This window comes from Lissotriton vulgaris, chromosome 1_1 (genome assembly GCF_964263255.1).
Source record: "Lissotriton vulgaris chromosome 1_1, aLisVul1.2, whole genome shotgun sequence".
Lineage (NCBI taxonomy): Eukaryota > Metazoa > Chordata > Amphibia > Caudata > Salamandridae > Lissotriton > Lissotriton vulgaris.
In genome coordinates, this window is record NC_141685.1 from 1,696,969,026 (window position 1) to 1,696,988,102 (window position 19,077).

The 19,077-nt window shown below is 50.2% G+C and overlaps 1 protein-coding gene across 1 annotated transcript in view; it reads right to left on the reverse strand.

Moving 5' to 3' along the window:
* The window catches only part of ANKRD16 (ankyrin repeat domain 16), a 355,029-nt gene that overhangs the window by 308,805 nt on the left and 27,147 nt on the right, over positions 1 to 19,077 (reverse strand). The window contains exon 2 of the mRNA XM_086918939.1: positions 13,294 to 13,696. Within this exon, the coding sequence (XP_086775065.1) occupies positions 13,294 to 13,631 (338 nt within the window). The 5' untranslated portion in view covers positions 13,632 to 13,696. The remainder of the gene's footprint in view (positions 1 to 13,293; positions 13,697 to 19,077) is intronic.

Below are 19,077 nucleotides of genomic sequence, written 5' to 3' on the forward strand. Positions count from 1 at the left end.
AAAATAGAAATGCAGCTATTGCGATATGAATCAGGCAGGGAAAAAGGAGGAAGAGATGTGCATCGCCTAGAGACGCTGCGCACATAGCACACTGAACTCCAAGAACGACTTCCTTGCAACCACTATGCCACGCACACGGCCCGAGCTCACGCCACCACTGATCGGGCGGACCGACTTCTGGCCTGGCTAATTCATCAGGAACATGCTCATAAGCTGATCGGCGCATTGTGAACTAGTACAGGACACGTAATACATACGCAACGCGATATTCATGCAGCTATGACACAACACTACAGTCAGCTACATCAATCCCAAAGGTTCTGCGACTCACATACCTTAGCAGCCTTCCTAGACCGAATACCTGAAGTAACGCCGGCACATAATGAGGTATTGAGCGAGCCGATCTCACTGGAGGAAAATTCCGGAAGCAATATCGTCCCTGGCCACAGGGAAGGCTCCGGGACCCGATGGGCTCCTAGCAGAATACTATTAGGCGTATAGTGTATCACCAGTGCCGCGACTACACGCCCTCTATGCAGTTGCTGTAGAAACGGACAGCTATCTCCTACACTGTGCGAGGCTCATTGGATATCGCTGCCCATGCCTGATAGGGACCCAACAGACATGAGCTCCTTTAGACCCTTGCCCTATCAACTACGATTATAAACTGTCAGCAAGTATCTTGGCAGACAGATTGGTGCATGGCGTTCCCACCCTGGTCCACACAGATCAAAACCTATTTGTGCCATTCCGAAACACCACACTCAATCTACGTCACTTCTTTCGAGTTGCAGCTTAACATGCGCATGGCCGAGAGCAGGCTACCCCATACTTGAATCTCGAAAAAGCCTTTGATTTCCATCTAATGCAGGGGTCTTCAAAGTGTGGGGCGCGACCCCCAGGGGGGCCGTGGTGTGATGGAAAGAGGGTCGCGCATTCCCGGTCACACTTCTGCCGAGGCCCCCTCCTCCCCCATAGTGTGTCTTAGCTCAAGCTGCAGTGGGCTCCACTGGGCTGTGTCTGCAGTCTTCCAGCACAGCACGGCATGCCAACGTTGTTTACAGGTCATTAAAGATCATTTGCATGTTGTGGTCCAGGACCGGCTTCAAAAAATATGCTTCCGTGTTCAGAGTCATCCACTCCCAAGGATAGCAGTGGGCTGGCGAGAGACACTTTTCTCTTGTAACACACTGTTTGCTACCTCTTACATTTTGTTTGCTTTCGATACTTGCACAAGTGCCACCATTGCCTACGTAACAGTTGTTCTTGTGCTGGAGTGTCTGCCATTTATTGCAGTACTATACCTCTACTTGTACTTTGTACGCTTTTGTAACCTGCACATATGTCACTTTTTCCTCCTGTAATGCACTGTTTGCTACCTCTTGTATTTTGTTTGCTCACGATTATCACTTTTGCCTCATGTAATGTAACGTTTGCTTTTGTAATTTGTTCACTTGTAATGTTCTCATGTATCAGTTCTGTTCCTATTGTGAAGCGCTCTGACACCTTTGGGTAAAGTCTGTGCTATATAAAAACAGATAAATAAATAAATAAACTTTAGCAGTCTGTGTCAATTCTAGTATAATGAGTTATGTGTGTGCGCAGCTGCGAGCACCGCAGAGAGAGCTGAAATGTGTCAACATCTCATGAGTTCTCTCAGGGGTAGGAGGGTCAGCTGCAAGCCAGGGGCGTAAGGCAAAATGGTGCCCCCCCCTCTACCCCTCATCTTCCATATCTTACAGATATTCCTTGGCCTTGGGCTCAATGGGGGCCTCGTGAAGGGTTGGGCCCCCTGCACCACAGGGGCCTGTGTTACTCCCCTGCTGCAAGCACTGCACATTTAGCTGAACTCTCAACTTCCCATGAATACTCTTGGAGGTTTTTGGGCATGAGAGGCGCATCTGCAAGCGCTGCACACCGAGCTGAACTGTGACATCCTCTATCATGAGTTTTGTTGCGGGTCTGCTGTAAACAATGCAGAGCCTGCTGAACTTCTTCAGTTCCTGTCTTGAGTTCTTTGTGGCAGGGGATTGGGGGCTTGCTGTATGGTTCACACTGTGAGCTGAGTGGTCTCAACCTATGACTATCTGGGCAGTGGTTATGTGCAAGCACTTGACAGAAAGTTGTGTCTTTGTCCCCTTTACTTATCAGTCATGGATCATTGAGGCAGCCCTAGAACACAATTAAAAGTGCCTTCTATTTATATTTGCTGTTCACAGTATGCACAGACGAGTGCTGAAATATACAGCTTTAGGTGAATGTTTATTTTTGTGTCGTCTGGGCCATCAAAAAAATGAGCAGGCAACCCTAACCCTAGGACTGGAAGTGTGTTGCAGGATCAGCACATTATTTATTTACTCCACCCTCGGTCCCTGAATAATGCCATAATAGCAATAGTTTAACTTATATCTGAAACCCTACGCCCCGTCGTTAATATATGCTGAGTTAGTTCATGTGTCTGGGAATACACCCTGCATTCAGACCTCTCGCCCTTCACTTTCACACTCACCCTGCACTCACAATGCACTCCTACTGATCACCATGCACTCACACCATTCACCCTGCACTCACAGCGATCACTCTGCACTCACAATGCACTTATGCTGTTCACCCTGTACCTCACCCTGCAGTCACACAAGCACACTTCTTACCCTGCACTCATGTGACACTTCACCCACCAGTCCCCCTCACTGCTCAATCTGCAATCTCACTCAAACAAGCACATCACTATACATGCAATCATTCATCCCACTCTGCACTTACATCCGCACCTAAATTCATATGGTCACCTCACTCACCCTGCAGTCACTCCTCTTTCCCTACTCTCGCACTGTTGCATCGCTCACTGTGCACTCACATGGGCACTCTTGTCATCCACAGAGTCCAGAAGGTTAATGTGCCTGCTACAAAGAATATGTACCATGCAGATCACAGAAATGAGTGTGAGTAAACTATGAGTAGCGCTATAAAAAAATGAAATGTTTGTCAGAAAGGTGCTATAGAGAGATGAAGTGCATTGTTGGTGAGTGGTAGTGAGGGAATTTAGGGAGGAGGAGGAAACGGGGGAGGGGCCAAAAAAAGACTGTTGCACCATGTGTGACCAGTGCTAAGGCCAGCCCTGCCTGTGAGTGTAGGTCCCCCGCGAAGTTTGGGTTTCGTGGCTCTCCTGCTTCTGCCTATTACTATTATTATTTACATTTATAGTGCGCTCCTGTTACCAAAAGGTGTCCTAGGGCTAATAGCCATCTGTTGCCTGAAGGCAAATGAGAAACACACTAAAGGGGAAGGAGAACCAGCCAAATGGGGTGACCTTCAGAGCATAGAGCCAGGTTTTGTGCAAAACATGTCAAAATAATAAAGCAATTCTATCCCAAAACAATGCAGCATCATATAACATTATTTAAATTTTCTCCCCACACAATTTAGTCAAGTCTGTCGTGTAATTTGGTCCTCACCTGCCTCATAATTCCAATGTTTGTCAGGAGGGGGTCCTTATGACTGAAAATTTTGACAGGGGGTTCTCGGCACCGAAAAGTTTGAAGACCTCTGCTCTAATGGGATTATATGTTCGCCACTCTTTTTTTTTTTTTTTTTTTTTAATTTTTTAAAACCTTTATTGTATCAAAGCACACAGCTATTCAGCCTAACATCCCGGAGGCAAGGCAGCATGGTATCAGGAGGAGTAGAGTGCAAAACGATTCATATCAGGACAATGCAGGTTGTTTTTTATTTTATATAGGAACAAGAACCAATACTGAGGCGCCAAAGGGCGCAGAAGAGAGGCAATGGAAGAAAAGAAATGCGTATGAGTCAGTAGGAGGCGTCAGAGGCCAGGTAAAAATTTAGAGAAGAACGTAAGTAGGATGTAAGAAGGGGGGAGAGGAAGGAACAGGAGAATTACAACATGAGTAATATAGCTGGTGTCTTCGGCTACGGTGACAGGTGTTCATCACGGGGAACAGGCTCCGGAGGTAGGCACAGGTCACCCCTGTAAGCATTCCATGCCCCCCACACCTTATTCCATGTCTGAGGCCTCCCCCTGGCAACGTACACCGTCTTCTCCCCTAGCATACACCAATCCATATTGGCCTTCCATTGCACCACCAGGGGGGCCGTGCTAGTGCCCCATTTCTGCGCTATATCCCTCTTAGCAACCATGTTGCCCAGTGTAGCCCAACGAGTCTGCGCCGTGTTGTAGTCGTTCGGCTCCCAGACATTGAGGAGGCACCTACGCGCCTCCGCTGCCAAATCGACTCCAGTCACCTCCCTCATCACTCTGTGTACTCTCTCCCAGTAAGGGGCAATAACGGGGCACTCCCACAAGATATGCATGAAAGTAGCTAGGGCTCCGCAGCCATGACGGCAAAAGCCATCAGGTGAGAAGCCCATGCGCACAAGCCGGGGGCCGGTAACATACACCCGGTGGAGGATTTTAAACTGTACCAGCCGCAGACGCGAGGAAATGGCGACCTCCTTAGGGGAAGACACAGCACTCTGCCAATCCTCGTCGTCCAGTTCCAGGCCGTCGGCTACCCACTGTTCTCGCAGGCGCTGGAGGAGGTCGACTCTAACATTGATCAGCTTCTTGTAGGACAGGGAAATGGCGCTATCAGGCATATGTCCGTCCAAAATTCTGTCCTCCAAGGGGGAGCTCTCGGGGATTTCGCCCTCCTCTGGCCTAGCGGCAGTTAGCGCGTGCCTCAGTTGGGCATAACGGAAGAATTCCGATCCACCCAGGTGGTATTCAGCCTGTAGATGTGGAAATGACTTGACCTCCCCCTTAACTAACATGTCTTCCACCCTAGAGATACCTATAAGGTCCCATTTGTCAAAACCCTTGGTGTGCCAGAGCTTGCCTAGGATATCGGAATCATACAGAGGGGTAAGTCTCGTCAGTCTGCCCTGCCAGCCCTGTATCTTGGTGATCGTCCGCCACATGTGGACCGCCGCCTTGGTCGGGCCTGTGAGGTATCGATCGAAGGATCTGGAATATAGGGCGCGGTAATAGTTACCTCCTTGCAAAAGCCACCTATCCATAGCGTAGCCCGGGCTGTCCACCGGGCCATACAGGCCATGGTTAATAGCAGTAAGTTGAGAGGCCCAGTAGTACCTCCGCACATCTGGTAGCGCGATGCCCCCGTCATACCACGGCAACGTAAGCTTCTGGACAGCGACGCGGGCCGACCCTCCCAAAGCAGGGCACGCTGCAGGCTCTCGATCTCTCTAAAATAGCGAGCCGGAACTAGGTCCTGGGTATTCTGCAAGGCATATAAGAACCTGGGCAGAGACATCATTTTGAACAATGCCGCCCGGCCCAGGAGGGAGAGCGGAAGCCTGCGCCAACTATCCACATCCCTCCGCAGTCGTTGGAGAGGCGGGAGTAAGTTGCAGTCATACCTCGCCTTAGGATTACTCGATATATAGATTCCTAGGTACTTGAAGCCTTGTCCGGCCAGCTGTATGTTGCAGCCCCTAGGGAGGCGCGGCGTGTCACCCTTAAGAATGTAAAGGGAGGATTTGGCCCAGTTGATCACCAGGCCAGAGTAGCGCCCGAACAGCCGGAGCACGTCACACGCCACAATGAGCGACTTACAGGGAGAGGTAAGGTAGAGCAGGATGTCGTCCGCATACAGGGAGACCCTATCTTCAAAGCCCGGGGACCAGGTGATTCCATGCAAGTCAGGGTGTGAGCGTAACATAGCCGCAAGTGGCTCCAGAGCCAGGGCAAACAGGAGCGGAGACAAGGGGCAACCCTGTCTAGTACCACGGTGAAGCGCAAAAGAAGCAGACATGCGACCGTTAACTGTGACAGCAGCCAGTGGGCATGCATAAAGAAGTTGCACCCAGCCCAGGAAGCCCGGTCCAAACCCAAGCTTTGCTAGCACTGCCCACAAATAGCTCCACTCCAGGGAATCAAAGGCCATCGTGGCATCAAGGGAAGCAAGTACCGCCGGTTCCTTCAGAGCGTGAGCCCTGGCCATGACCCCATGCAATTGTCTCAGGTTGAGGGCAGTGTTGCGGCGGGGAATAAAACCTGATTGGTCCGGGTGTACCAGGTCACTGATAACACCGACCAGCCGATTAGCAAGTAGCTTAGCCAGGATCTTGGGCTCCGCGTTGAGGAGAGAGATGGGGCGGTAGGATCTGCAAACGTCCCGCGGCTTGCCGTCCTTGTGAATGACCACTATGGTGGCCAGTCGCTGATCTAAGGGAAGGACTCCCTCTTCACGGCCCTGGAGGAACATTTTTCTCAGATAAGGAGAGATCACATCCGGCCGGATCTTGTATAACTCAACCGGTATGCCATTGGGGCCAGTAGCTTTACCCGACCGCAAGGCGCGAATCGCCAAAGCAATCTCGTCCGCGGTTATATCTCGATCCATATCGGCACGGTCCTCCTCAGAAAGACAGGGGAGGTCAATCGCTGAGAGGAACTCAGCTGAATCGGTCTCGGAGCGGTCTGAAATGGCTGTATAGACACCCCGGAAATAGTCCGCAAAAGACTCGGCAATAGCGCTCGGGTCTGTGACCGCCACTCCGTCCTCACCCAGGATCTCCGGAACCACCCGGCTTGCCATCTCCCGCCTGTCCAACCAGGCCAGCAACTTGCCGGCCTTGTCACCGACGTCATAAATGCGGCCCTGCTGCTCCTTGGCCAAAACCAGGGCAGCATTCTGAGCGAGATCATGGTACTCCGACTGTTTCAGGGAGAGTTCGTGTAGGAGAGTAGGGTCTGGCTCAGGCCCCAAACGGGACTCGAGTTCCAAGACTTCCTCTTCCACATGCAGAAGGTTGGCATCACGAGCTCGCTTAGCCTCCGCGATGAGAGCTAGGGCTTCACCCCGCAATACAGTCTTGAACGCCTCCCACAGGGTGACCGCCGAGCCAACAGAGCCCGCATTTTCAGTGAAATATAAGGCGATGGCCTTCGTCAGGAGCGCACGTGTCCTATGGTTGCGGAAATACCAGGGGTTCACCGCCACCGGACGGCTGGACAGGATAATACCAAAATCGAACGAGACCCACAACGGAGAGTGATCAGAGACGCCCCTTGCCAGATAGCGGGCCTCGGACACGGCAGGCGAATGCGCCGCCAGGGTGAGAACGTAATCTATACGGGACAGGCTCCCATGGGCACCGGAAAGGAACGAAAATTGGCGGAGCGCAGGATGCAGTAGCCGCCAACAATCCACCAGACCCATGGAGTCAAGGAAGGACGGCAGCCACATTTGGGAACCCCGTAGGTCCCTCGGCGGCTGGCGATCAAGGGTGCCAGAGCAGACGGAGTTGAGATCGCCCCCTAGGATCAGCAAGCCCGAAGGCAGGGACAAGATGGCGCCACCAAGGTCTTGAAAGGTGCTAGATTGGAGGCCTGGGGGAACATAAATCGAAAGCAGCGCTAAAGATCGCCCCTCCCATCTTCCTGCCACAGCTGCGTAGCGTCCCCTTTCATCAAGCAACGTGACGTCTATTTCAAGGGGAAGGGACGCACGCACAAGGATGCCCGCCCCCCGGGGAACCCGAGGAGAACCCAGAGTGGGCAACCATTTTGTAACGCTTACGATTCAGGGCCCTACAGGAGTTCCCTACCAAGTGCGTCTCTTGCAGAAGCACAACATCAGGCATGTGTCTCTTTATCAGTTGAATTACCACCCCTCTCTTAACTCGGTCACCTAGTCCATTGACATTCCAGCTAAGCACTTTCAATTTCCTACCCCCCATCATCCAACAGCCCGCCCCACCCGACTCCAACCAACTCAATCATAAAGGTTACAGTAAAAAACACATTCCATTGCCTTAAGAAAGAGAAAGAGAAAGAACAAACGAACAATAAAACTTGCATAGTTGCACCCCCCACCCTGCACCCCTGCATATTACTAAAAAGCCCCCCCAACCAGCAGTGTGCCTGTCGCCCCATAACTACTCTACAAGAAGACACCCAGAGGAGTGAGGAATCTCCGCGAACACCCCCCGCCACCCTCCATGTACAGACAGGAAAGTTAATACGGTATCATAAAGCAACATCCGATAGTCGTGTGAGGTAGAAATAACAGTTGATGAATCACCCACTATAGAGCCAAGTCTCATAGGTCCGGGCCACCAGCAGCACCACCTTCATGTTCATCCTGAGCGTCTCGGCGCGGTGATAAAGTGTCCAGCCAGTCACTTACATTTTCAGCAAAGTCAAAGAAGAGGGCACGGCCCTCGTGTTCGATCCGGAGCTTGGCGGGGAATATCATGGAATATTTGAGACCCAGGTCCCGTAGTCTTCGCTTCACCCCGGCGTAGCTCTGGCGCTGTCGCTGCACCGTCCTGGTAAAGTCCGGATAGAAATGGACGTCGGCATTCTGGAACTTAAGCGGTCCCTGCCGTCTGGAAGCCTGCAGGACCGCGTCTCTGTCTCGGAAATTGAGCAGCCGGGCTACGATGGGTCTGGGTGCCACGCCCGACTTCGGCGGGCCACCCGGCACTCGGTGGGCTCGCTCCACCGAGAAAAAGTTGCTAAGGCCAGGCGGTGCCAGATGGGTCTTGATCAGGTCTTCCACGAGGAGGTCCGTCGCCGCCTCCTCTGACCCCTCCGGTACTCCGACAATGCGAACGTTCTGCCGCCTGGCACGGCTCTCAAAGTCCTCCAGCCGCCTTGAGAATTGCTCCGCAGTCCTTTGCAGGTTCCGGACCTCCGTTTGTAGGTCCGAGACGTCTCCCGTCAGACTGGATGTCTTGATGTCCAGATTCTTGACTCTATCATTAGTTTTACCCAAGTCGGCTCTAATGAGAGTCAGGTCGACGGCCATAGTGTCCACTTTGTGCGTAAGGACCTCATGCTGTTGCTGCATGTCCGCCCTGAAACTTGTGATGGCCCCCATAATATCGCTTAGGGTGGGCTCAGAGCCATCCGGCGAGCCCGAGTGCGGGATGTTCCTGGCAGAGGGACCAGTAACAGGCGGCGTCTTCAGTTGGGTATAGCGGTCAATTCTGTTCTGTTGCTGCTGTGTTTTGCCGCGGACGCCTCTGTTCGATGTCTTATCGGGGTCCCCTTTGCCCGCCATGTTGGGTCCGAGAGAACAAAGGGTTATGCCAGGCAAGCCCGAGCCCAATGAGCCGGAGATTTGTACGGGCTGGACCGTAGGAGGCCGTCACAGGAACGCTCCGCTATCCAAAATACCTCGTTGATGGTAAAGGCAGGCAGGCACTCCGCGGAGCGGCAGTGTGTAGTGGTGGAGTCCGGAGAGACAATGGCACTGCACTGGCACGGAGTCCCACTCGACGTAGCTCAGCGTAGGAAACACCGATTCGTGATCTGAAAACGGTTCTCGCCTCAGTGGACCATCAGCAACAAGCATCCACCCTCGTGGATCAGGATTGCAGGCAGGATGATTGCGGAGGATCGGAGGGTCCGCGGAGCTCCGAGCTTACGCGGCCATCTTGGTTGCCCGCGAAGCTCCTCCTCCATGTTCGCCACTCTTGAAAAATACAAGCAAGATCCCACTTTCCTGAAACTGACCCATCTACTTTACACAAATCCGGTGGTAAGGGTAAAAACGGGACCATACATATCAGACATAGACCCAGTGCGTAGACTCTGCCCTTCTCTTCGCGCTTGCGGTGTTGCCACTCGTGGAATCAATAAGGACACGCCTACATGATGGCATCCCGTTAGGAGATGGCACGCACACAGTGTTATTGTATACCAATGACCTACTGGTCCATCTCAGGGACACAGCTGATGTACCAAGCGACTTGCACAGATCCTCCAAGAATTTGCAAGCACATCAGGACTGAAAGTAAACTTCGGGAAACTAAACTATACGCCTTCGGGGAAGTGAATCACAACCAAGGGCTCGTGCTCAATGGCGAGAGGTTACGGTGGATCGAGGGCACATTCCGTTACTTAGGTATACGAGTATATTGCCAACCGTTGGATCTCTTTGACGGTAACTCAGGCAGGGAATTAACGGCAACCAGATCCCAGATGCGATTCTGGAGCACCCTCTTACCCACCTCCTTTTTCACCATTCTAGAGAAGATGGCCAGGGACTTTATCTGGGGCCCCAGTCGAAACAGGGTGGTGGTAAAGAAGCTATATCTACCTGTGGAACAGGGGGGCCTCGCAGCACCCTGTTTTGAGCATTACTATCTGGCAGCACAACTACAGTGTATCGCAGGTGGATGGCAGACCGTCAACAAGACGACACGGCGACTGCACGCCCGAAGTGCACGTTACCCCAGCTCATCAAGCTTTTTCACCCTTGTGCGCAAACGCGGCCTCCAGAGCCCCTGATGCTGAATGTGGCATACAAATGCTATTGAAGAAGTCTGTATATAACCTGAAGCATAACACCCTACGCCCCTGTGCTCCCTTTAAAAGGCACTCCTAGGGGCCAGGCGGTATTTGCAGCTGCTGAGTTGCAACACTGGCACGAGTCAGGAATTCAGACTTTAGTTGACTCGCTTGTTCCTTATGCAACACAAATAGAAGCTGAAGGGCTCCCCACAGGGCAATTCCTCCTGCATAGATCACGGATAGCTATGCTAGTGGTGAAATGAGGCGACCTTACCACCGAGCCACAAATGCATCTCACTGTTCAATACTTGCATGTCATGGGACAAGGTAGGCACCTTATGCTGTGATTCGCAGCCTCACTGAGACAACATGCAGCGATAAGTCTAGACCCCCTTCGACATAAGTGGGAACACGACCTGGGCCAGCAATTCTCGACAAAAAATGGGTGCAAGTGCTGGTCAGCACAGTACAGATCCCCAGGAATATGACATTCAGACAACTACAATATTATATTAAGCAGAGAGAGTATTTCACGCCTCCTAAAATCAACAGATATTTCCACCGTACTGACTCTGCCTGTCCTAGATGTGCCATCTCAGATGCTGATCTTGTGCACATGCTCTGGATTTGCAGCAGCCTCAGTGAATATTGGAGGGTGGTGGCAGACGCACTTCGCAACTGCACTGAGAGAGACACACCCTTTGACTGGCTGACATACCTGCTGCATAAATTCGGTGGAACATGAAACACTAAGGTAACCTCCAGGTTTATAGACCTAGGCATAGTGGCGGCCAAAAGATTCATTACGAAAAAGTGTAAGTCGTCTGACCCCCCCACACATACATGCATAGGGACGCACCACACTTGCATGCGCTAGGACAGAGAGTATAGCAACCTAACGCGAAGAAACCATGGGTCTTAGGAAAATACATATATCCGCCAACTGAGAAGCAATTCTGACACCACTACAACAGAGCACAGACCAGCCAGACTAGTCTCCACAGGTGCCTGATCCATCTAAGTGATGCTACGCACATGCCCTGTACCTCCAAGTCACCCAAAAATACTCGACCTGTCGTCACCAGCCACACGACGACCCCCCCGGGGCAAGCCTTCGCCAGGAGACAGCTGACAGAGCAGCAGGTGTAGGCGCTATAGGCGACGCACGCACACACACACATGCGCAAACAGACACATGAGATACTCCAACTCAGCCCCAAGTTGTTTTTTTAAGCCCTGTTTCCCAGTTTGTCTAACGCATTATTCATAGGGATCATCTGAGTAGCATTGTTCCTCAAATGTTGCTCATTACATGATATAATTGTATGCCTCGGACAGGCATTATGAGCCTAGGCATGTGAAGCTTAAGAACACCTACAGGTAGCTGTGCCTACTGTACAAGCATTTGTGATGTTGTAATTACTGCTAATGTAATGATGTAACAAGGCTGATACCACTGAATGCTACCGTATAATTTGCTAATAGTTGATGTTACAAATAGAAAAATCAAGAAAAAAATATCTTTAAAAAAAATGGGAGGGGAGGAATCAACAGGAGAACACATGCTGGACAAAAGACTCAGCTCCATGCCCTGGGTTTGTTTAAATACCACTGTGTGTGGATGATTTGTTCTGCCTAAGGAGAGTCAATAAAGCTTCTACAACAGTCTGAGTAAATTAGGTTCCCTGCTACAGGACCCGGGCTCTTAAGCTGGTATCTCTGTGACCCGCTAACATTAACCTCCAAATATGTTCTCCAATCAGATCACACAAGCCACACCAACGGTGAATTCAAATAGATTTATCTCGGCCAGGGAAACATGGGGTATTTTGACCTCAAGAGGTCTTGTGGCTCGTGTGACAGTCAATGGAATACAAGTTGAAACAAATGAATTTCTGTTACAAATAAGCACTGCTATTATCAATAGTTTGAAGGGCGCAGGTAAGGAGAAATATTTTTTACACATCTAGACATGCAACCGTCAGTGATTTTTAATCTCCATTATATGTGAGCATCCAAACAAGAACTGACCAGGTGTTTTTGGATGTAAAGGCATCCTAGATATAGTAACCATGGCTGCAGCAAACAAACAGCAGAATTAGCAGTAACAAATCCGGCATAGAAACATTTAAAAAGATCAGGGTGGTAAACAGTAATAACAGTAATAACAGAAATCAAATGTAAAAATACTGCAAAGGCCATATGTCCGTACCAGTGGATTAAAGGCATAAGATCATCTGTTTCATCACATAAGGGGTATCTGGTAGGATGCACATAACAGCTTTTCAACTGGACTAGTGCCGGCATAATCATTAACAGACATTAAGAGAATTCAAAGGAATGTCAGAGAGGCAGAGGGAAGCAACTATCATTAAGCCAAGACATCGAAGCAGATTAGGGCCTTATTTAGGGGAGAGGGTGTAGCCTAACGGCTAGAGCGTTCGACCTCGGAGCACTGGGGACCAGAGTTCGAGTCTCGGCAACAACGCTCAACATCCTGTGACTCTGGGCAAATCACGAAACCTCCGCGTGCCTAACAAAAATGAATGTGTCCATCTGTAACTAAACTGTTGCTCATGTAAAGCCCTCTGATACCCGATATCCTCGGGTCTAGTTCTTAATTCTTTTTTTTTTTTTAAATAGAGTTTGGCATCACAAAAATGGTGGATATCCAGTCTGCCGTATAGCAAGTGTCTTTGGCACTTAGAACACAGTAGCTGGGATATTCACCAGGTTTTGACTGAGTAAACTATGTGCAAACTTTAAATGAGATCTAGAGCTGAATTTAGGAGGTATGGAAAAGGCATACTAACCGAGCATACTGCTCATTATATTAATCTGTTTGTAACCGAGAAGGGTGCAAACTTTTTAAAGAGTAAAATCTGCCCCAGTATGTGCTATTAGTACCACACTACAAATGCCTCAATTATGAATTGCAGATAGAGTCACACATATCACAGATAACACAATCTCAAATGAAGTACATAATCTAATGGTTAAGAGCTTACCAGTCTGCTTTCTTCAAGCAATCAATCTCTGCGCCTCTCTCAAGCAGGTACAGTAAGCACTCTTTGTGACCCATTGATGCAGCTTCATGGAGCGCCCTTTTGTAATCACAATTGAACACCTCCACATCCATTCCCAGCGTTTCTGTCAAATATCGTAGAATGTCCAAGTGTCCATGTCTGGCTGCATAGTGCAGTAAAGTATCGCCAGACTTACCAAAGTGCTTTGACTTGAGCTTGCTCTGTTCAACTCCTTCTTTCTGAACTTCCTCTATGAGGAGACAGGTCTTCCCTTCTTGAACTATCCTGATGAAAAGGCTGTGCTTCTCTTCTTCAGGCATCTTGACTAGCTCGAGTACTAGTTAATTTTATAACTTCCTTCGCCACTGCAGAATAGAATTACTACCTGAAGAACAAACAATTTAAAAAGATTTAAAAAAAATAATTTTTCCACATTTAAATTACATTGAAAAGCCGTTTGCTAAAAACCATCAACTCTTTTTGCACATCCTGTAGCAACTTGAGATCTTAGCCTGCAGATAAATACAAACTTCCCCTCAAACAAACATTAGTTTGAGTTTTGATTTTTAGAAAGAAAATAGAAGGGAACCAGTATAATTAAATTCGTTTTTCACATTTCTCTTCACACAGACTTATTCAGGACATAAAGTATGGTATACGGGCGTTCCGCTGTTGAAAATGTAAAACAATAATATATTGACTGCTTTCAATATACAATGAAGGATCACATTCTTAAATATGGGCTGATCAGCAACAACAATTAGTGAGATTTATAAACGGGCAATACCAAACCTGATCAGTGTAAAATAGTTAACGAACAACATCTTGATTAGGTTGCCTCCTATTACCAACGTCGACCATGGAACTCTAATCTCATGACTGCAGAAGACCTGGGCCAACAATAAAGCATGCTAAAACGTTGCATTCACCAGCTTCAGCCCCCTTTAAATCCGTTTAACTTGATCCCGGCTGACTGTTAGTCAAAGTGGACAAAAGATATATTTGTGGAAAGAAACACCACTTCTGTGGTTGTTGAGTATCTGAGAAGGATGCTGTTTTGGGGAAGGTTGCCAGAAACTCTTCCAACTGATAACCGTGTATTGTTGCTTTCACACAATACGAAGGAGTTCTTGTAGGCATATAATATTTAGAATGGTAATACTGGCAGTGGAGAATATTAACAAAGGTTTGAAGGATACCATACGGACAGGTTTGCGCAGAAGAGGTACACAACTTAGCAATATTGTTGTCATATAGGATTACTTATTTGGATACTGAAGTGAGTACTTTCCAATTGCTGAAGGGTCGGACTTGCATTTTGTAGGTTCCTCCTTAATAGTTAAATATCTGGGAACAAGAGTGTCTTGGTTTCGTAAATCTTGGGTGATTCAAGGGTGCAGAAAGCTCAATAATATTCAAAGTTCTATTAGGATATAAAGAATAAAATTAATTGTTTCAATTTTGTTGAGAGTTAGTGAGTGGGAATATTGTCTCATTGGTGTCTGGCTAAAATAAGGCTAAGGTTTGGTAAGGCCATTGCAATAATTAATGTTGATCATAACGTAGGTCACATGAGATGCCACTTACAATTTTGCAAAATGTACACGCAAATTATGTTTTGCAGGAAATTAAGAAGGCAAGTCTGAGAAGGAAGATTTGATGATGAATGTACCAGTGAGTTCAGGGGTGCCTAAACTTCGCATTGAGGGACTTAAAGGACGAAAGGAAGCATGCTGCAAATTACTGAAAGAGAAGCAGTGGACTTGTTGGCAAGGGAGGTTACATGTGCTGTGTATGTAAGTGTGTGAGAATTGTGTCATATCTTGTGCTTCCATGAGAACGAAAATTTAAAAAACTGAAAAATAAGTTATCAATAATCAGCAGAAGCCATTATTCATTTTACAGAATTTATTGCAGGGCAAACAATGTTGATTTTTAAATTATACTGTTTAAGTTATTTTTTTTGTTCAACAACTGAATCTGTTTTTCATAAATATTATAGATCACATCCAAATACATATGTTGGTTTCTTGTAGCAAAGAAACATTATTTTCTGATGTAGACACAGGTTTTTTTCAGCAAGGAGATACCGCTGACATATTGTTAGAAACCGGGAAGCGTGGTGCGGAGAGGGTAGGCCAAACTCAGAGGCATTGTGTAAAGCATCTGCGCAGCACACTCACAGGCGACACATCGGACACACTACAAAAGATACTCCACACCAGATTAGATGAAAATAACTTGTGTATTGTGAAATAAACATGTCAGAATGTTATCAAGTAGCATATACATTGTGCCAACCGACACTGGGTTGTAATTCAAAGGGTACTATTTACACGGTAGGGCCAATTGGGCCGCTGCCAACATCATAACAAGGTACATAGAAAGAATAAACTTCCCGCTTGCTTCCGGCCGCCTCCTGACGTAGTCCCAGCCTCGCCCACAGTCAGGCAGAGGTGCCTGGCGTCTGCGTCGGCTCCGGGCCCGCGGCGGTGATCTTGGTTTGGTTTTTAAATAAAGCACCAATACGGAGCAGGCTCCCGTTTTTAAATAAAGCACCGATACGGGGTAGGGTGCCGTCTCTGTCCGGGTTTTCGCGGGCAGCGCGGCCGCTCCTTTCTTGCCCTGGGCTTGGGTCGTGGCGGTGATCCTTTCTTGCGGCGATGTGCTGGGTGGGCTACCGCCTCCCTCAACACCACAACGGGGTGGGCACCAGCTTCTCTTCTGCTCACGGGGGATCCCCAGGCCAGGGCTCCTCTTGGGGGCCACACCGCAACGGGGTGGGCACCTGCTCGCATTTCAGGGATGCAGGTCTGCAAAACGCGGGGTGTGCACCCGCGAAGGACCAAAAATGCGCGGTGGGCTCCCGCCGTTGTTTTAAATACACAGTTCTCCTAGGCAACAAGAGCTGCAGGGCCCACACACCTCACCTCCTTAGGGTCATGAAATATAGCGCTTAACATGCGCTAGGCAGCCCCACCAGCTTTAGGGACAAAAGACAGGGCTCCTCTTCTGACAAGGTAGGGAATGGTGCCCACACGGCACTGGCGTGCAGAAGGGAAGCACAGTCCATTTGAATCTAGCTCTCCCAAGGCACTATGGACCCATCCAATAGAGCTGCAGCCTTCACAAGGCGCTAGGGAGGCAGGCATGTATAGTCCCTGGCGATATAGCACTCACGGGGTGCTAGGGGCGAGGAGACAGGTAGTGCAGGGCGAGATCAGCAGGCAGTAGGGCACCTCACCAGACCTGAAGCAGCAGTTCCTAGGAACAGTTATCCTCCATTACGATGGCCATCCTGCCAGCACAGCAGTCTCCAATCTAGTAGTCTCTCTCACTAGCCCTGTGGACAGTAGAGGGGTTCAGATGGGCACAGCGGCCAGCACGCAGGCCCTTGCGGCAGTACCTCCAGGCAGAGTGTCCCCTCTCAAGTAAAGTCTGCGCACAGTCTGAGCACATGGAGGCACAGCCCCCAATATATACAGTCCTCACCCCACCTACCAGAAGGGGCTAGAACCTTCTAGAAGGCTCCTGGCAGTTCCAGTCCCAACTGTCACTGTGGGGGAGGTGTAGCGCACCCTGTCACTTCAAAGACTAGACCGCCAACCCATCACAGGCAGGCGGCACAAACACACAGCAATGGCGTCCATTTTAAAGTAACATTTCTTATAATGGTGAAAATGAACTCACGCACACCATTGCGCAGCTTTTAATCACACGCATATAGGGGGGAAAGCGAAAAACTTCAGGATGACCCTGCAAGCAGGGCCAAGTCCAACACGACCCCCTCCCAGCCAAAAGCCAGGGTAGACCAATCAATGCCTTGATGGGCTTCCCCGTTTAGGGCGAGAAAACATGGAAGCGGGCCCGCAACTGCAGGGGCACCCGCAGGGTCTCCGCCACTCTGGACCCAGGTGATTCCCTCTGTCAACACTCCCTGGACCAACTAAGCCACCCCACTGGCACTCTCTCGTTGGTTGTGGCCAGGACCGGCCCCTAGGTCATCCAGATGTCTCTGGCCCTGGCTGTCTCACAGAGTGAGGGCAGTAGCCCCAGGTCCCTAGCACCCGTTGGCCACTCTCCTTCTCCTCCATGCAGTTCCAAACTGCCACTGGTCCTTCCCCCTGGGGTCCGCACCCTCAGGCTGACCAGCCGTCAGGCGCGAGGCTCTCCTCCCCTTACCTCTTTTTCTGGGGTTCTACCCTCTCCTCCTATGCTGGGCACCCTCAGACAACCACTCTCTCACTCGATCAGGGCCGTGACCCTGCAACTGGTTCACCAACCCGGGGTCTAAACCCTTAGGTTGCACCGGTGCCGGAGGAGAGTCCTCCCTCCCTCTGCACCCCCTCCCAGAGTTCTGCACCCTCCCGACGGGAGTAGTACCCCTGGAAGACAACTCCGGGGGGACACTGATTACAGACGTACCTCCCGTCAGGTCAGGCAGTACCTGTCCCTGGCCTCCCAACCCAGGATCTAACCCTGTAGCTGAGCCGGTGCCAGTGGCGAGTCCTTCTTCCCTCTGCACCCCCTCCCAGAGTTCCGCACCCTCCCACCGGGAGAAGTACCCCTGGAAGTCAAACCGGTAGGGACCCGGATTACAGGTGTTCCTCCCTCCAGGTCAGGCACTCCCTGAACCTGGCATCCCTGCTCAGGATCTAAACCCTGTGGCTGAGCAGACCCCAGAACCCCTGGAGCTCTGATTACAGATGCCCCAGGTTCTCCTGACACTAGGGGACCCCCTCCACTGGACGGCCTATCAGGACAGCCTAGGCTCCCTACCTGGGTCTCCCTTATGGAACTCTCCAGGCCATGAGACTGCAGTTAGGGCACCTCGGGACACTTCCCCGTCTCACTCCTTCTTGTAGATAGGACGTGAGGCCCTACAACCCTCTCACTACCCTGGGACCCAGCTGGGCGATTCTGCACCTCTCCCACCTCGCTGGGTTGGAAGACCCCTGAGCCACTCCCCAATGCCCTCTCAGACTCTATGGCACTCACCCAAAGGTCTGCCTCCCGTGCAAGCTCCCTGTGGTCAGAGAACCCACTCGAACAGGTGTTGGCACAACCTTCGGAAACAATTCTTGAGCATATGCTCCCTGATAATTAAAGGAACAGCCCTTCCCAATCGTTCACTGCGCTACACACCATCCAATACTCCAGTGCAGTCTAACACACATCCACATACTCCTCCCAGGACTGGTGGGACAGTTTCTTGCTGCCCCTAAACTTCAACCCGCACCACTCTTCCGGGGAATCAGGCACCATCTTCCGGTCCTGGGAGTGGGACTCCCTACATTGGATCCACTCACACTGCCACCACTGGATCCCACCCTCACTGGTGAATCAAGTCTCCTGAAACCACTCTCGGGGGACAACCTACCCTCCGAGCTAGTCTCTCCTTGGCAAAGGCCCTTTCAGCCTCAGCCATCCTTTCCTGCGCAAGGACCTTTTCGTCTCTAACCTTTTTTCCTCAACCCTCAGCCGCGCTTGTTCAACTCTGAGCCTTTCCATCACCCGCTAATGCTCCCTTTTTTCCTCCTATCTACCCACTCTTCTGGAGGCAGGGAAAGGAATGGGGCAGTGACCCTGACACTGGACCCAGCACGGGACTTCCTGTCTATGGGGACCTCACTATCTACTGGTGTCCCCGCCCTGTCATCTTGTACCTCCTGTTCAGGATCCTTAGGGCCACCCTCCTGGCATACGGCCAGGGCCCTCTCTTGCTCATAGTGCTCACGGTCCCATTCATCCTCTTGCCATTGAATC